General features: G+C 56.3%; 1 protein-coding gene across 3 annotated transcripts in view; it reads right to left on the reverse strand.

The window, feature by feature from the left end:
• The window catches only part of ZNF638 (zinc finger protein 638), a 68,779-nt gene extending 60,155 nt beyond the window's left edge, over positions 1 to 8,624 (reverse strand). For all 3 annotated transcript variants that reach the window (XR_008466692.1, XM_054203456.1, XM_054203455.1), the window contains exon 1: positions 8,515 to 8,624. Coding sequence is in view for 2 of the 3 variants with exons in the window: in XM_054203456.1 (XP_054059431.1) it covers positions 8,515 to 8,609 (95 nt within the window). In the remaining variant the exon portion in view is untranslated. The remainder of the gene's footprint in view (positions 1 to 8,514) is intronic.
• Between the last annotated feature and the right edge of the window lie 10,663 nt (positions 8,625 to 19,287).

Below are 19,287 nucleotides of genomic sequence, written 5' to 3' on the forward strand. Positions count from 1 at the left end.
CCTGCGGCTGGTTGTTGACCTGCTGTTATGGAAATCAGAGACGCGAGGGTAGTGAGCAGCCATCCTTCTCTTCCCTGTATGAGCCTCCCTCAGCAACACTATGAGCTTCTGGAATTGTCCTCTCAGGTGGCTCCCACCTTGTTTTTCCAGCCTATGTTCAGCCGCATGCACAGCCCCAGTTAAATGTGTGGATCCATTCTGCAGAGTTAATTTTCAAGTCCTGGGCTTGACTGGGACCCAGTGGCTGCCCCAGTTTTCCAGTGGAAACTAGCACGGAGCTTAAGACTTTGAGGCACTGACTTACAGGGGTTGTCCATGCTGCTGTCTGGAATTATGTCTTCTTTTGGAGTAATACTACTAATACCTGGTACCTCCAAGGAGCTTACTTCCTTGGGTATGCAGTGAGTCAGTGTCGCAAAATGCAGTCTTCCCCCATTAACTGTGGTCTGCAGTGCCGGTGATGACCTGGAGAGGAGAGTCTAAAAAGCTCTGTCACCTTGGGTGGCCCTATGAGGTTTTGGTGCAGGGAGCTCCTGTTGCTCTGGGCTCCTCTGTGCTCTTGCCTGTGAAGCACCTTTGCAGAGTCACAGGCTTCTCTCTGAGGAGACAGAAGATGCCTTTAAGAGCTGCCACATTATTTCCTGAAAATACCAATGTGGATGCCAAACCTAACCACAGAGTCAGCCAGAAACACTGCTGCTGTGTTGTCGTGACTGCCCCCAAAGCACGTATGGTATAAAGCAGGCCTGTGACCAGCTTTGCCCCAAACCACACCATTTGTTTGCGTGGTGGAGCATATTTCAGAGCTGCTGAAAGCGCTGCATCTTGCTGCAAATGTGGCAGACAGCAGGCACCCACTCAGCTTCTTTTTTAGCAGACTGGGAGTAGGCTGAGCAGTGCCAGTGGACTGGCTGCCATTCCGATCTGTCCGGCTGTACTGCTTTGAAGTTGCCTGGGCGCCTGTCTTCCACGTTGTGTTTGAGATCCCGCAGACACTTTGTATAAATCCAGTAAAAAATGATTCCCTGGTGCTGGATTTTCTGACAAAGCTGGGCTGACACAGAAATAGCTTGCTCGTCTTTGTCTCCAAACCTGTTTCCATTCCTCTCCAGCGCATCGCAGTCTTGGAAACTCTAGTAACCCTTAAAAGTTAAGACTTCCACATATTCTTGGCTTTTGAAACCTGCTTAGAGACATCTAGTCCTGCAGCCCATGATTTCTGTAGACCACAGGCATTCCTTACTCCCACCACAGCATAGCAAGGGAAAGTAAGAAGCTAGGATCGTTTTGAAGAGTTGGAAGCTGTGTTTCCTAAACTTCTAAATCAAACTTGCAGCTAAATTATATGACACATGCCTGTGTCTGTTTTGCCATTCTGGGGCCAGCCCAAAGATCTTGTCTGACGAGGTATTCTGGAAGGGAAAATCTGTTGTAAACTAAAAGACAGGATCAGCTTTTATGTTGAGACCACGGGACTCTGACAGAGTTAACTGCGGTTTTAGGAGCATCCCAAGGGTGGACTGTGCCCAGCACTTCCTGTGGAGACTTTAACATCTTGTTGGGAAAGAATCGTTTGGGTCAAAGGCTTTGTAAAAGAAAGATGAGATGAGCCTTCTGCCTACGTGGAGCTTGAACGCCATCCTGTTCCCATTGCTAGTGCTCTGCACTCCTGCCCTGACAGTTGTAAAACATAACAGTTGAAAATCGGAAATTAAATTTGAGTCAAAACGGACTGAGGTCCAGGTGCAAAGAAGGCTGGAATCACATCCACAGTCTCATTTGCTAAATATCCAGTAGCAATTACAGCAGCGCTGTTTTAAAAGGCATCATTAAGACGGTAAAATTAAACAAATTAAGGACTAAGACCTTTGGGAATGTAAACATTTAGGCTGCTCATGAAACCTGATCTGTCCAACACATCCTGATATCCTGACACGATCTCTGGTTACGTGATGCGAGACTGAAGCCCCCTCAGCTCTGCTGCAGGAGTGGGGTTTGGCACCTGGAGGACCTGTTTGCTGCAGGACTCTGCCTCATTTGTTGCAAAACACAGGAGATGGAAAGGGCATGAGGCAAGGGGATTGAAATAAAAGTCTTACAGTTTCATAAGAGCTTCAGCCACAGCCAGGTCCTAACCTTGCTCCTGTGAAGGAATCCCCAGGGGCTGCTGGACGGGCCTCTCTAATCCAGCTCGTTTTAGGTGTTTGCTGGTTCTTTGCCAAATTTTCTGTGCTCCTAACTCAGTTGTAGGTCTGATGTAGGGTGCACGGAGCCACAGCTGAAGTCATGAAGCTGCCCTTTGCAAATGCAATGCTAAGTAGCTCAAGGATACGTTGACAGGCCTCACTCTTGGAAATGGTTTTGATCATTTTAACCATAAAATGGCATGGATGACAAGCATATAAAATTTTGTTCCGAATATTTAAAACACAGACACGGGATGTCCATGTGAGAACATGGCAAGGAATCTCGCTCTCTCTAAAGGTGCTTAGTAAACCCAAACTGTCTTTAGCTCTTAGATGTGCCGCTCTGGGTCAAAATAAGAGAAGGTCCCCAAAAGAGATGTATATGTGACCAAAGCACAAAACCTGCTGCCAGAACAACTCCAGGAGATACTGGAGATCTCAGCCCAGCAGCTCAGCATGCAGGAGAAACGGGTCTGCAGCGGCAGGAACCCAAGTCCCCTTTCCAGTGCTGGCCCTGAAGCTCACCATAAACCACACCATATTTCACAGGGGCTGTGGGGTGTGAGGAGAAGGCCCTTGGGGTGTAGCCAGAAAGTGAGATTATTTTTCAGGTCTGCAACCCACTTTTAAATCACATGGTCACCGAAGACTCAAGCTGAGACAGTGGCTGCTGGGAAAGCAGGCACACGTGTAGTGCAGGGCGCTGGCTACATCTTGTAGAGGAGATGTAAATCACAGAGTCAGGAAGGAGCTGATGCAGCCAGGGTCTCCTTATGTGAAGGACTTCACTCGGGCAGGTTTTTGGCTACTTGACAAAATTATCTGGCTCCCAGCTGCTGTCCCATCCCCATCATATTGTCAAGCCTTGCCCAAAGTCTGTGTTTTCCATCCGATTTGGTCCCACTCCAGGCTGCCCAGGCTGACAGGTATTAATAGTCCTTTAGGCTGTGAACTCCGGGACCTGGCTGGCAGCTTGCGGAGCCCTGCATACTCTTTGCCTGACACATTGGTATCTGGCAACTGTCGCCGCTCCACGTGACAGTGTGGGTTGTCACAGCCCACAGCCGGGTCTAGGAACAGATTGGCTGCAATTAACTGGTTTTACATCTTTGATGTCCGATCCCTCTGCCCAATGTGTGGCGCTACAGGGGGGCAGTAGGAATTCAGGCACTGCCCCTATAGAAGAGATGTAGCAGGTCTGCCACTTCCCTCTGAAGCATCCTGGGTGAGTCATTTGCCATTACACCTTGTAGGAAAGGTGTGTCACACCCCAAAAAATGGGGGGAGAGCCAGAACTGGGGTCAGAGGAGTGGGAGAGCTGAAGCCTGGAAACACAGTCGTGTTATGACTTGGTGAGTTTTGGGCATCTTCTGCAACATCACAATGACCCAAGGAGTGCTCCTGTCAATCACAGCGACAAGGAGGTCACTGTTAATGGACGCTACACACCTCGGAGCTGTGAAAGCCCCAGGTGACAGGGAGAGCCCATGTTGAGGAGCTCTGGACCTCCACCTGGTTTGTCAGCTCTTTGTCTTGCTGTGGCTGAGGCCAGAGGTGGCCATGCTACGCGTTCGGAAGACCTGAGCTTTGGATCATGCCTACCCGGACCCTGCAGCCCCATTTTCCTCATCACCCATGTGAGCAAGTCCCTGGGCTTCCCGGGAGAAGACCGTGCATACCCTTGGAGCATGCTGGATCCGTGCCCCACTGTGCCATCCTCCTGTGGGGAGAAGGGGGCACCAGGACATGGCCCTCCTGCAGACCTCCCCCTTGCATCTCCTTCAGGTCCCCACACTCTCCCTGCTGAGCAGAAACACCAAAAAGGGCTGTAAAAATGACCACAGTTTCTCCTGACACAGAAAAAACACTTGCCCTCGAAGTACATCCTGTTTGACTGCAAGCAGGGACTTAGCAGATGTTTTAAAAGCAGATTAAAAAGAACCCGAGCGGCGGCAGTGCAGCCGAGTCCCTCTGTCACGGGGTGTTTATGGATGCTGGAGGCTTAAGGACATGTTTGTCCGCTGTGCTTCCCTCTGCAGCTGCCTGCCCCAGCCCCTGCAGCTGCTGCTCTACACGGAAGGAGCTGGGATTTACTGGGGGAATATGTTTCCTTCACGCTCTGACGGCTCATCCATCCCCGTTGGAGCCGCCGGGCCGAGCTGGGAGCTCTCCCGGCAGATGGTGCCTCTGAGCCGGCAGAGCTGCAGCGGGGCCGGGATCCTGCACGGCTCCGGGCTGGCTGCTTCGGGGACTGGCTTCCCAGCCAGGATCCTGGGGCTTGAAATTACTGCTCCCCACGCCGGGACTGCCCTTTAAAATCCATTTTTGCCACGACTACACGTTTAACTCCCTGTCTCCTGCCACAGATGCTCTGCTCAGTCTGGATGCCGAGCTCCAAAAAAAAAAACCTCGTGAGAGTGAATTATTAACGCTCAGTTTAAATAGTGGTAAAGTAGGGGCAAGGCCCGGGGAGGTGGGATGGACTCGGGGCTGCATCGCTGCAATGAAATCGCGAGTGCACAGATGAAGCCACGCATGTAAGTGAGGTTGTCAGAATAAAAGGAGAGTACTGAGCTTGGCAAGATTAAAAAGGCAGTTTTGGAGCGGGAGCAGCGTCTCGCAGCAGCATGGAGCGGGGCAGAGCGATCTTGCAGGGATCCCAGCCGCAGTGGGATCCCCTCCGCTTCTTTCCAACAAGACTCCAAGGAGCAGGAATGAAATGGAGGAGAGGACAGGGATGGCCACCCCAACAGATGAGCAAAGCACGCGGCCTTCTCATGGCTGGCTCGTCGGTGGGTCCTTCTGGCCTCTGCCTGTGCCAGGGGATGTGGGAGCAAAACCCCAGCAAGGCAGCAGCTCTGCCCGCCAGTGCTGGGGCTGCTGGAAACCCCCATAAAACACCCTCTTATTCAGGCTGTTTCCTGCAAAGCTCAAGCAAGAGCTGACCCAGAAACCCTCCGCTTTGCCGCACACAGCATCCTTCATGTTTGGATCCTCTGCCAACAGAGGACTGCCTCTCAGTCCTACTCCAGCTGGCCAGGGACAAGGATATGGAGCAGCCACCACCTCCCCATCGTCTACTGCTCCTCCGCCACAGGATGGGACCTCCGGACTTTGCTTTCTGCCCCTGATTCCCAGCTGCACCTTCACCAGCCAGAGCCTTGGGGCTGGAGCAGGGACGTGTCAAAGCACCTGCTTTCCCACCGTCACCTAGTTAATTTATTAATTCATCAGCAAGGCCTGACAAGGGTGACATTTTAAGCAGCTGTGGTGCAGCACAGAGCAAGTGCGAGGAAGCTTGGAGACTTGCTACACTCCCCTGCGTTGTACCCCAGGTGTGTGACAGCCCCTCACCCCAGATGGCAGTTGCCAGCCCCTGGGGACCGTTGGGGGCTCACACTGCGTGACACCGGCGCCGAGGCTGGAGACAGCCTCTGGCCACCCACCCGTGCCTCCAAACAGCTCAGGGGCATGCCCGCAGCTCTGGAGGATGCGTCCCCACGGTGCTGCTTTACGGCCGGGTGAGCTGATGCACCGGGAGAACTGCGAGCTGGGGTGCTGAGAGGACTGGGAGGATGAGGAGCCCTGGTGCTGGCAGTCCCCAACATGGTCACACCAGGCTTAAAAATCACAGCAACTGATGTAGCTTGAAACTGCTGAGCTCTGGGGCTGCATCCTGCTCCTTCCCAAGTCCCTTTCCATGCCTCTGAGTGCCGCCCCCGGGCTGCATTTAACCTGGGGCAGGGTGGGCTGGAGGGCTATGACAAGGACCGCAGGCAAGTCAGTTTCCCCGCCGTGCCACCTCCCATGGCTCCCCTGCCCAGGAGGATGTGTCCCCCCAGCCCGCCAGGTCCCTGCCCACCCAGCCTCTCAGCATGCAAGGTGAGCGGTGATGCCGGGGGGGGGGGGGGGGGGGGGGGGTGTCCCAGCAGGCCCTTGGTGCAGGAGAGCAGTTTGGGAGGAGAAGGGACATTTCTGGGGCTGGGTTGGAACAACCTGTGGACACGAATGGGGGGAAAAAAACCAGAAAATGCCCAATGCCCTACCCTCCAGCATGAGGCTCTCCCCTCCCAGTCCAAAGGGCTCCAGAATTTTCTCGTCTGGCTCCAAAAGGGGACCCAAACGGGGCATTCTGGGTGTTACCCCCAAAGCAATGCAAATCCACCCCTAAATAGCAGCAAGATGGTTGGGAAAGGGGGAGAGAAGGGACAGAAAGATGCATACAGGCACAGATGAGGAGACACGGGTGTGGGGCTGGTGGGACGAGCGCCAGAAGATGAGGCTGGTTAAATGCAGGGGGACGTGCAGCCTCGTGTCCCTGCTGGGGACAGGGCAGGGGACATACAGACCCATGTCCCTGTCCCCACAGAGGCATCCCTGTGGCCGGGACCACGTGTGGTGCCGAGGGAGGCCGTGTTTGACATTCCCGCGTCGGCAGCTGGGGCCAGGGCGGTGTGTGACAACACGTCGGTGGCATTCTCAGGCACTCGATGGCCTTCACTGACCTTGCGGGGCTGCCCTCACCCGTTACCCGTCCTGTTAACCCCACAGGATCCGGGGATGGAGCTGGGGGCAGAACAGTGCCCACGAGGGCAGAGCCGTGCCCACTTGCACCATCGCCCAGGTCCGTGCCAGGACCTCTCATACCCCAAAGTGACCCGGGAGCCCCCAAACCACTGTCCCCAACAGTTCAGGTCCTCACCGTGCCTGTGCGTGGGAGCTCCGGGTCCACAAGTGTCCCTGCGCACCCAAAAGCCAAAGGGGATCCACAGGTGAGGGTCTGGGGGGGCAACGGCAAATCCACTGGAGCTGTGGGGCTCCTCGTGATGGGACCATGGCGCTGGGCCGGACCCGTGCTGGCATTGGGGAACCTATGGGCTTCTGTGCTCGGGAACGTCTCCCATTACAGGCAGTAAGCACAAACATCCCAGCACCCCGGGGCCATCCTGTGCTGCCTCCCCGGGGCCGTTCCTGCCACCCCAGAGCGGGGCTGCCCCAGCTCTGACCCCCTCCCCGTGCCAGATGCCCAGCAGCACCCCCGGACCTCCATCAGCATCTCCCACACCCCAAAACCCACATGGGCAAGAGCCAATGCACCATTCCCTTGTGCCAGGGGGGTGCCCAGCACCTCTCTGGATCAGGCCCTTTGGCCACAGGCTATTTTTATCCCGTCTGGTGGCAGAGCCCGGTCCTCAGCCATACAAGGAGCAGTCAGCCGCCCTGGAGTGGTAATTTGTCCCCAGGGTGCCACATTTCAGGTCGCCCAAGTGGACGGCAGCGACCGGGGGAGATTGTCACCTCAACGGAGCAACCTGCTCGTCTTACATGCCAGACTGGACACTGCGGACATCCCACTCGCCTCTTGGGGACACCTTGTGATGTTTGTCCCCCGATACCCAGCCCCTATTTCTCAACTCGCCCCAAATTAGCACCTGGTGATGAGCAGGTTCCCGACGGATGAGGGCACACGATTAGAAATAGCTCGCCGCTCCAGCCATCGATGCCATCGATGGGAGCATGGTGGCCGTGGGGCTGGTGCAACCATCCAGATGCTGGGCTAAGGGACAAGGGCCAGTGGCCCTGGATGCGGCCCTCTCCTTGTCCCCCAGCACAGCTGATTGCATTTTGCTCAGTGCACACCTTCCCATCAGGCAGGAGAGCAAAGTGACATGCCCAGGGACACTCCAGACACCAGTGGCAGAGACCCTGGGACTTTGCCGAGATGGGGGTCTGGGTGTTGCACACGCATGTGGGGGCAAACTGGTACAAGCAAGGGGGGTCCGGCCCCATGGGGGTCCCTGGACCACGCAGCATCCCTTGGCTGACTCCCGAACCCCGTATCCTTCAGGACGGTCCCTCCTGCTGGGGGGTCCTCACCTCCCCACAGTGTGGGGACCCCCCTGGCCAGGGGCACGGGGACCTCCCCAGGCTGAAACCTCCCCTTCCTTTTATCAAAATCCCACTCTAGGGGGTGGAAGGGCTTTGAGGTCACCCCAATGGGAGGAGATTTCGGTGCACCCCCTTCCAATGTGGGGCTCCCCACGGGGATGCACCCCTGTCCCATGGGCACCCTCCTCCCAGAGCCCCCCCACAGCTGCGGGTTGGACCCCCGACCCAGTGCCGGGGCGTGGGGCTGCTTCTCCCACCCAGCTCCTCCGTACCCCAGTGCGGGCTCCGGGGGTGGCGAGTAGGGCTGGGGACACCGAGGGGCTGGGAAACGCTCAACCTCCCCTACCCCCCTCCAACCCCTCCGTGCGCAGGGGCCGGCAGCCGGGCGTGGAGACCCCCGGGGAGGCTGCGGGAACCCCCGGGGGGCCGGGGCACTCACCGTCCGAGCGGGTCGAGGGGCAGCGGGCCAGGGGCGGGGGGGCGCTGGGGGCCCCGCTTTCGGGGCGCGGAGCCCCCACCGCCTCCCGCCGGCATCTCGGGGGGACGGGGCGCGGGTGCCCTCGGGCGCCGCCCGGCGCGGCCCCCGGGCTTGGTGCTGGCAGCCGGCCTGGGCTCGTCGCGGCTGGGGGGCGGCCACCGGACACGGGTAACCGGGGGGGGAGATGGGGGGGGACCTCGGGGACGGCGCTGGGGGAGCCGGGGGTGCGGGGCTGGGTCCCCCTCGAGGTGCCCTCAACACTCGAGGGTGTGGGGCTGGGTGCCCCCCCCATACTCTGGGGGTGAAGGCGCGCCCCCCCCCTCCATCACCGAGGTGCCCCCCCCCCCAAAATTGGGGGTACAGGCCGGGTCCCCCAGCACTGGCCCCAGGACTGAGGTATGGGGCTGGGTCCCCCCCGCGGTCCCCCCATCACTCGGGGTGCGGGGCTGGGTCACCCCCCCCAAGGGTTCAGGTCCACCCCCGCCCCACCCCGCAGCCACGCGCCCGCCACGTGACAGCCCCCACCCCCCCCGGCTCGGGCGCCCGGGGATTCCCCCGCCCCCTCGCTGTGTTTACATCGACCCACCAATCAGAGGCTACCTCGCAGCGCTCCTTCGCGGGCGGGGCAGGAGGCTTGCGACGCCTCTTCCCATTGGGCGTCGCCCCTGCCAATCAGGATCAGGGCGGAGGGGGGCGGGGTGATGGAGTTATTTACATCGTGGCCGGCCACGCCCGCCCCACCTCGGCCCCGCCCCCGCCGTCTGACCCCACGTGGGGGACGCGTGCGCCCCAACCAATCCGACCCTTGGAGGTTAACCAATCAGGTAGTGGCAGCGGGGGCGGGACTAGAAGCCGGAGTGGCAGCGGACTGTTGGAATAGCGACACGCTCGCGTACCCTTCCACCCAACCAGGCTTAGAGCTGAGCGTGGGGGGAGGCGGGGTCGCGTGGCGGGTCTGGCCAATAGGGTGCCGGGGCCTGTTAGGGCGGGGCTGGGGGGTGTGTCCCCGCCGCGCGGGGCCGGGGGGGCGGGCGACGGCGGGGTCCGGCGGCGACGACGACGAGGACGACGATAGCGACAACGACAGCGGAGGGCGGGCGCCCGCGGAGCGGCACCGGCTTGGCCCGGCCGGCAGGTACGGGGAGGGGACTACGGGACGAGTCCCGGGCGCGGGCCCGACCTGGCCCCGACAGCCCGCCGGCCTCTTGGGGCGAACACCGCGGGGGGCTGGGGCTGGCGGGCCGCCGGCGGGCGCAGGCCGGGTAGGCCCCGGCCCGGCCCGGCTGGAATTAAAGCCCCGCTGGGCGACGCTCGCAGGCCTCGGCCCGCCTACGGCTGTGCCTCGCACCTCTGTCATTGCGGCCACGAGTCGCTGGCAGCCCTCGTCCCGGGAGCGCTGCCGTGCTCCGGCCTGCGCCCGGCGGGGAGGGCTAGGGTGGGAGTGAGGGAGCACGCTTCGGGTTCTGGCTCTTTATTGAACTGCAAAGGCCGCGTTTTGCTGGGGGAGTTTCCTTCCCTGAGACATGCAGGCCAGGTAAAGACAGAGACTCGGAAGCGCAGGGTTTGGGCTGCCGGAGGAGCTCCATCCCCCGAAGGTGAGGTGGGTGTGGAGGAGACCCGGGAGCAGGTGTTCAACAAGGTGCCCTGGTCGGGGAGACCGGCAGAAGTCCCTCCTGCCTGGTTTCACCAAAGAAACCAGCGCTGGTGGCTGGGGCCCTGCCAGACTCCAGCTGGGCGCTCTCCTGCCTCCCTGTCCCTCATCCTCTTCTGGCCCCCCAGCACCCCTCGGGAGCAGGCTCCCAAAACAGTCCTCAGGCTCCTCTCTGTGTGGGCCAGGGCCCCTGCCCATGGGGTGGGGTGAGGTGAGGGGAGTGTGCCACTGGTCCTGCTGACCCACCATGCAGGGAGAGGATGGGTTCAGCAAAGGCACGGGACAGGGGGAGACAGGCTTCTTCCTCCTAAGCCCGCTCTGACCCACTCCCACAGCATGATCTCTGCTCCAGCGGACCATGCAGGAGACTGGCACAGCAGTCCTGCATGCTGCTGTTGCTCTGGAGGGACCCCCCAACCCTGAGGCAGGTGGCACAATGTGCTGTCTGCAGATGGCAGTGACTGGAAGGTGGTTTCTCAAATTTACCTAAAAAACTAGACCAGCCTGCACTGCGGAGGCTCGGAATGCAGCACATGGGTGGGTTTGGGCTGGGAGGAGATTGCCCTCCCCAGCCTGGGCTGGCCTGCCCCTGCCATCCATGTTTACGGGGGACGGGATGCGGCACCAGCAGGCTCGGGGTGGTGTAGCTGGCTCCTGGCTTGTGCCCTTCAGATATTTTGTTATGTGCCGGCTCTTCAGGTTTCAGCCTGGCGTGCAGTGACATGTCAGATACTGCTACAGGAGCATCTTGGCCAGGTAGGAAAACTTCTCTCTGCATCTGGCACAGTGACTGCTTGATGGGACGCATGCTGGGCTCTGTGTCACTTTGGAGTATGGTTGATCTGGATCCTTGTTCGTCTGTTAACCTTGGCCATAGAGGCCACAGAAGAGGCTGTGTGAAGCCCTCAGTTGTGTTTGTGCAGTTCCTAATAGCTCAAGACAAAAATGTGCATTACAATCTTGCGTTGAAAAAATCCACATTTCCTTCCTGTGCAAAGAAGTCTGCAGTTCTTCCCTCTGAAGAGCTCCTGGGTGACAAGCTGATGGGGCAGCCCTTTTCCAGGCTGAGTAAGGAAAAGCCAGGCATGCATGCATGCTGTATCTAAGACGCCCGCGTGTCCTTGCAGGATTCCCCACGTATTTACTTGAGACAGGCAGAAAACACTTAGCCGTATGCAGGTGGACGGTGTATCCCGGGGCTCTGTTAGAGGGAGCTCGACTTTCATGCAAACTTTCAGGCTTTTGTTCTAGAAAGTGAATGGCCAAGGCGAGAAACAGGCTTGTTCCCTTGAAGCAGGAGTTTGTTTTCCCCTCACAGCTGGCCACAGGAGTGTGAAGCAAGACCCTCAGCCGTTCACCTCTGGGTCATCTATCACCACTGGGCTGGCTGGTCCATGGCACCCCGGGGACCTAAACTGCGTGAGGACAGCGTCCATCTCAGGAGCTGTCATCGCACCGGCCCTTACACCAGTGTTAATTTGATCCATGCCGGTGTTGTCAGCAGCCGAAATCCAGGCTGCTGAAAGGCAGCCGCCAGCCAGCCTGGCCAGCACCCACTCTTGTTTGGCGTTGACAGGGCACATTTCATCAGGTTTTGGTGGCCTGGAGAATGGTGCTGAGCCCCAGCAGCTGTGACTGTGCTACCGCAGCCTGCCTATGCCCAAGGGAGGGAGCAGCGCGATCCAGCTGCCAAGGTGCAGACCTGAGCTCCTGAAATGCGTGTCAAATTGCCACATCTCCCTTAGCCCTCTTGGCCTCGTTGTGCTTTGTTTCCCTATCCCTGCTCAGAGTGAAAGCGATGGCATGGAGGGCAGGTGTCCAGTGCCAGAATGGGCAAAGCCTGCGATGTAAGTACAGGGCACGCACTGTGAGGTGCTTGGAAAGGTGCCTCTGTGTCAGGCCTCTGGCACAAACAGAGATAAAGCTGCTCCTACAAATCTGGAGAGCCCTGGAAAAGTGTTTCGTTTGCTTCCTTGGTCTCAGTCTCCGGCCATTCCTGCTGCAGACATTGCACTGCTGGCTTTTTCTGCTCTCAGTTCTCTTTGCCCACACCCAGGCAGGCAGGGAACGCTGTCCCTGCCTTGCCCCATGAATGTCACTGTGTGGGAAACTCGCAGTGCATCTGTGGGAAAAGCATCTCCTGGCTCTGATCAGTTTTCCCCTCCCAAAGCAGAAGTGGTCACCACTGCCTGGGGAGCTGGAAAGTGCTGCCTGATGGATGCTCTGTTTTGAGGCCTTTAAAATTTCTGTTATCAGGTCCCTTAAAGAAATTACAGAATATTGCTGCTGGCGAGCTCATGCGTGGTGCCATATCACTGCTGCAGTGTATTGCAGTGTTAATCCTGGTGAGCAGCAGGACCCGTTTGTGAGCTGTGAAGTGCAGAACGTGTTGTCTTTGCCTGAGATTAAAAGTAGCTCAATGAAGAGCAGCGTTTAGGATGAATTTGAAATTAGGTTTCTAAGCATTTCTTGGACTCGGCTCAAGAGCGGTGTTCGATGTTTCTGGTGCTTTCAAAATGACGGGGGATCTGGCGGCGCTTCTTTTTGTGCCTGAGCAAAGTGGGGGATTGTTCTTGTGGATGCAGATTAAAATAGTGCAGGATGAGATTATCCCCCAGATCGGAGATGGAAATAGGATGCAGTTCCTCAGCAACTGAGATAAATGGAAAGCTCCACATCTGTTGCGGGCTGCGAGCACGGTCTGGCACACCCCCCCAGTAGCCCAGACAGCGCGAGAAGGGAGTAGCAGGAGTCCAGCCTAACATTAGAAGTCCAGACTAACCAGGAAAATTTAACACCCTGTAATTACAGAGGGCTGAAGACATCAGGGAGCAGTGGGTGACTCCCCCAGGTCTGCAGCAGCTCGCCAGCTCAGCGCTTCAGCGTCGGTGGTAGGGAATAAAACCTGAAGTGCCAGTATAATAGGAAGGAGAAGCCTGGGGAAAAAATACTTGAAAGACGTCAGGGTGGTGATAGAGCGTGGGCTGGGCCGGAGCCGGATTGCAGTTGTGCAGAAAAAGCCAGACCCAGTCACGCTGGGTTCCCCAGTGAGACCCAGCTGGAAGCAGAGCTGGGGGAACATCACAAGTGCCATGCAGGGCAGCTGGCAACACTCACAGCTACTGGAAAAATCTACACAGTTGGGAGATAAAAAGCGCAGCTTGGGACTCCGAAGTGCAGAGACCTTTTCTGCAAACAGAGATTAGAGCAAGGTAATCTCTACGTTTACTGCGCAAGGCGCAGGTGGGCAGGGGGAGAAGCAAGTGGAAAGAGTGAGGGTGTTGGAACTGGGGCTGACTCTGTGGAGTCCGAGAAGCACCTGTGTGAGCTGAAATGGGACAACCCACTCTCTTGGGAAAGGAGGCTAACGAGCTGTCCTTCTGTAATTGCTGCTTCGGAGGAGCTGAGATGTGGCCTGCAAAAATGTCCAGCCCCCTCCTCCCCTCCTTGCCCCAGTGCTGCCTGAGTATGGATCAGTCCTGGGCTTCTGGTTGAGGACTTCAAACCAATTTGCTCATGCTCCAGTGTGCCTCTTCTGTGGGAAGCATTTCTGCACTGGTTGAGGGGGGGGAAAAATAGTGGGTTTCTTTTTATGAATGCTCTACAAGTTGAAGTTTGAGTGTTGTTAAAGCCAAAGTGCAGCTGGGATGAAGGCACAGCAGCACAGGCTTGGGGATGCAGCACGAACCTCTTGCCTTCCCCCCGTGGTACCAGCCCTTGCAAATCTAGCCATGCTCCAAAGCAGGGCAGTTGGGAAGGAGGGGAGCTGTGAAAGTGCACAGAGAAAGAAGGGCTCGTTTTTTGCTTGGTTTTTTTTTTTTCTGAAGTCTGGGTTGCACTGGGTGGGTTTTCCTGCTGAACCACCAGCCCGTCTGCAAACACAATGATTCCCAAAGCTATTTATAGAGCTGGGAGCCCTGGCCGGCCAGCCTCCTCCATCACGTAACCCAGCGCTCCCTGCCAAAGCAGCCTCCGCCGAGGTTTTGGCTCTGGCCGCGCCAGCCTGGGAGGGTAAGGAGGACCATATGTCCCTCTCCTTGAGCCAAGCGCGCAGCTGTGCTCAATTCTCCTGTCTGGTGCTGACTTGTTAACTCTTTGGGGGTGAAGGGGAGAAACGTGGCCCATGCCACGCTTGGTGTAAGAAAGGGATGCTCTCATAGGGGCAGAAATGAGCCAGAAGTGGGACTCATGAAGGGTCTTGGCTCCCAGGCTTGTTCTGTTGTGTGTTATCCTCCTGAATTAGGTAAGGAAACAGTCTAATGGCCTGCCTGAAAAGAGAGGATAACCATATGTGTAATTCTGGGGTATTGAAGTGCATTATCCAGATTATTAATAACTCGCCATGCCTTGTGCTGCTCCATTGCAGCAGCCTGAAGCGTTCCTGTGTGTACGCTGTCCTCACAGGACAGCTCATTCCAACCACAGTGCCATCTTGCTGGCTGCCACAGCCCCCTGACCCGCTCAAGGCGGACTTGCAGCACTGCCCGCCTGCCCTTCCTTCCATATGTGGCTCGCCGCTGGAAAAATGCTTGCCTGCGAGATCAGTTTGCTTGCCTGCCACCTCGACCGCATCGTCCTGCGTTATCTCCTTCTCTGCATCAGGCTCTCGCCTCCTGTGCTCCTCTTGCAGCATGGCGGATACCTATGCCTTTGTGCTTGCTGTCCTCTTGCTCCTCTGTCTCAGCCTTGTCTCCCTCAGGGTCAGCTGCCCCCTTTTATTGCCATGCGTGGGTGCTGCCTGCTCTAAGGAGTCCTTCCCCACCTCCTGCAGAGTCGATTCACAAAGTTTCTGCCCTTCTTGCGTCAAATGTCTCAACATGGTGATAAGGGGACCTGGCTTTTGCTCTGCTTTTGTAATTCCAAGGGGCGGGAGAGAGTGGGACAAGGCAGCCCATGTGGCCTTGCAGCTTCTGCTCTGAAGCAAGGGCAGCAGGTCTCACATAGCACAACCCGACCACCGCGTCGGGGTTTGTACCAGTGTGGTGCACATGGAATGGGACCACAGCTGCAGAAGTGCAGGCAGAGGAGTCAGGGAGGTGGGCAGAGTGTGGGTAGCTGCAGTACCTGTCCACTGCTGCCAAAGGGATCAGGTGAGGGGCTGGAGGCAGAGGGAACAGACCTGCCTCTGGAGGAGCACAGAGCCACCATCACATCTGCTGGCTCCTGCATTGTGTCTCCTGCTTCTCCCTCTTGGCTTTGAAGGGCAGGTAACACTCACAGCCCTGCGCTGAGCTCAGCAGCAGGGCTAGACGATGCCCAGCCTTGTGCCTGGAGCACAGTGCAGTCTTCATGCAGCAGCACAGAGGCTGAGACATGTCCACACAGAAACATGGATGTTTTCTCCAAAAAAAGTTCATCTCCTTTAGATGCCATCGGTGTTGGGATGGTGGTATTGTGTTGGCATCTTCCTGTGTGAGCTACGCTGATTAGTTTGCCCTTGAATGTCTTGGTCACTTGTGCTAACTTGCCTCGGTGACTATTTCCAGGCTAATGGAATCTACCAGCTACTGCCTCGTAGCCCCAGCTGGGGTCAGGTCCCCTGAAGTCTGTAGCATTTAAGCATCACCCAAATACCAAATGGGGGCTGAATTTCTCTTCCCCAGCTCACATTGTCCAGTACCTTTTCCAAAGAAAACCTACCTTGCCGGGCTGCTGTTCCAGCCTCAGGCAAGTATGGGAGCATTAAGTATGATGAAGATGTTTGTAAAGACTAGCAGGGACCTCCCAGGCTGCCTCCCTGCCTTGCAGGCAGCCGCACGGTGTAACTCCTCGGGATTTGCCATGCTCTGGCTCAGGACGTGCAGCTCTGAGGAGGTGGTTTGTGTGCTCTGGATGGACTTTCTGAGCTCTCAGTGCCCAGGTTGAAGATTACTTTTTTTTTTTCTTTTTTTTTTTTTTAAAATCTACTTAATTTTCCAGGCGAAAGGAGAAATAAATCCAAGAAGCCTTCATTATAAGAGAGCAGATTTTTTTTAACTTATTTTAGTTTCAATGGAGAGCCATGGCTCAGAGCAGTAAGCTCACTGCAGTGTCTCAGCAATATATCAAAATTACCCTGGCTCTGTGCGTACTTGGTAGAGCGTCAACAGGCTGACGGTTACAGCGCTGCTCTGGTGACTCAGATAAATAACATGCAGACCAAAACTTACATTGAGCCTGGCTCAGGCAGACTGGAAAATGTACCCTTGGAAGGCACTTTTCCAGGCAGGGATGGCTCTGCATGGCCAGGGCTGCTGTGAGGGACTGCTGGCATGCTCCGAGTGCTGGCCGATAAGGGAAAACCATGACCTTGGTTCCTTCAGACACAGCTGTGAAAAATGGGAGATAAAAAAACCACTTTGTTGGTTTGTTGGGTTTTTTTGGTGTTTTTTTTTTTTTTCCCTTTCGTGTTTGGGCTGCTGAAGGTCTACATCACATAGGTTGCTCCTGTGCTGTCGCCATCTGTGCACGTACCTCTGCCCCTGGGTACCTGCTGCCCTTCGTGCTGTACCAGTCAACACAAACGGGAGATTTGGGTGCCTGTCTTCCTGTTCGGTGAGTTTTTTCACTTGGCATATTCTTAGAGGATGTGCAGGCAGGAGCAGCCCCCTGGCAGGATGAGCTTGCATGGCAGGCAGCTGTCCCAGCGCTGTGGGGCAGCTTGCCTCTCCTGCCTGCCACTTGCTGCCTGCTGTTTTTCCCAGCAAAGCGCAGGGGCATCGCTCCTGTCTTGCTGACAGGACTGTGACACTTAAACATCCAGGCTGGCATGTCGGAGCTCCCTTTTTGCTTGGGGCTGTTCAGAAACCTCTGGCTCCAGCAGGCACGGCATGGCTGCAAGTGAGGACTGTGGATGGCTCAGGAAGCTTTGGGACAGCTTAAATCTTACAGAAGAGGTGGGAATAGTGTGGTAGGGAAACATGCATGGTAACCACAGTGATACAACTTCCACAGTGAATGTGGGGGATTCTGAGTCTGCTGAGAGGTGCTGGGAATGGGTCTTTGGACACCTATGTGTTTAAAAAAAAAAAAAAAAAAAAAAAAATGGACCTGTTGGTGACAGAGTAAACAAGTGGCATTGACTGTGATGTGGAGGTACAAATGCTTCCTGTGCTCTAATTTTGGTGAGCAGCAGGTCTGTTTACACAGCCTGGGGACTGCAGCAGATGGTGCATGGTGTGCCCAGGGCTGTGGGCAGTAGGGTCCCTTCCCAGGGATACTGGCTCTTTGTCTGTCCTTTAGGGGATGGTGAAAGCCAAAATAGGGAAACCGAGCTTGACTGGGACCCTGCCAGCCCCGCTGCAGTGACTGGGGATGTGGGAGCCCTTTGGTTTGTTCTGGGAACTGGAGTGGGACGTGTGGATGACCAAGGGTTGTGGGCTTTGCACGGATGTTGGGATGCTGGTGATGCTTGGGTCCGCCCCGCTGTTATGATCTGTTTCTGCTGAGCTGCTGCCTTTGTTGCTCCCCGTCTGCCTGAAAAACCTGTCCTGCCGATGGGAACCACGATGAAAGTCCTACTGATGCATTATAAACCTGGGAGGGAAACTAGGCACAAGCCATCCTTTCATGTCTCTGCTCCCAAACCACAGCATGCCGCCCTCACCACGTCAGGCCGGCTGCCCTCCTCTGCCTCTCCTCCTCCCACGGCCATGCCATGGGTCCCAGGTCACCCACAGCAAACACTCACGGAAAAACCCCTTTGCTGTTCAGAGAGAGCTGCAAAGCTCTGCCAAGAGCCAGCACCATGGGACCAAGGACTCTTTGCAGCCCGATTAGTTAGGGGTGTCTTGAGTTAGAGTCTCTAAGAGTCTCTAAGTCTCTAGTTAGTGTCTTGAGGAGTGAGAGGAAGCTTTTTTTTATTTTTTTTAAATATAACATAAAAAGCATAAAATTAAACATTGCAAAAAACGTCCCTCCTCTCTTGTGCTGCTTCTCCAACTAAACTGTTCCCTGCAGTGACTGGTACAGGGCTGCCGGACCAGCACAGGCACCTGGCTTTGTCTCTCAATGGCAGCTGCCTGATCTACAGCAGGGTAGCAGGAGGGCTTTTGGTTCGACCCAGCACCAATCCTGCCTGTCTGCACAGAGGACCCAGCTCTAGACACTGTACATAAGCTGTGAACTCCACCAGCTCCTCAAAACTCCTGCGTCCTTGAGCTCTGGGCTCTGCCTGTGCAAACATCTGCGCTGGCAGCAAGAGAAGCAGGCAGGGAGGGGGGAAGGGAGGGAGAGCTCCCCTGTCCAAACCTTTCATGCCTTTTTAGTTGCTTTGCAGCTCTGTTTGCCTTCCCGCCTGCCCTGCGACTCTCTCCTGCCAGACTTGAGCTGTCGGTCGTCAATAAGTCTCGTTGATCACAGGAGAGCCGCCGTGTTGGCTTTGGCACGGTTTTCTGTTTCCATGCTTGGTTCGGAGCCTTTATTGCTTCTCTACAGATAACAAAGGCCGCTTCAGTGTGGCCTCGAGCTGCGCCCCAAGATTGCAGGGAGCCTGAGGACCTTGCTGCTCTTCCTTTTCCCTTTTTTTTCCCCTTTTTTCTTTGCCCAGGAGCAGCTGTGTTAAAGCTGTGCTACTTTTGGGGACCCAAGAGTGTTGGTACACAAGGTCTGAGCACCTTTGTTATTGACAGGGATGCTTTTCAGAGAGTAACATGCAACAGCTGTCATGTACCTGACTGTGCTTTGAATTCCTCCCAAAAATGAGGATAATCTGCTTGGCCCGTAGAGCAGGCTGCTTTTAATGAGTAATGTGGGATCCCTGCTTCCAGGTGATTGGAGCGGCTGCTGGGATGCAGGTCTGATGGCAGCTGTGACCTGGGTGGATACAGAAAAGACCAGGCTCTGGTGGGGATGTCACTTGCTCTCACAGCCTTGTAGGGGCTCACGGAGACTCTGAGAGATCGTCTAATTTGTCGTCATGTTCCTAAAGTAGGAGTAGGCATACCTGTACCACCCTGGTGCCCGTCACTAACTGTTTCCTGAGACTTTTTGGAGAGGCTTGCCCCCCTGCAAAGGGTATTAGTTCCCATCATCACTGGTGGTCTCCCTGACCTCACTCTCCCCTACAAATCCAATTTCTACTGCTGCAAAAACCGAAAACCCCT

Source organism: Rissa tridactyla, chromosome 5, assembly GCF_028500815.1.
Source record: "Rissa tridactyla isolate bRisTri1 chromosome 5, bRisTri1.patW.cur.20221130, whole genome shotgun sequence".
Classification (NCBI taxonomy): Eukaryota; Metazoa; Chordata; class Aves; order Charadriiformes; family Laridae; genus Rissa; species Rissa tridactyla.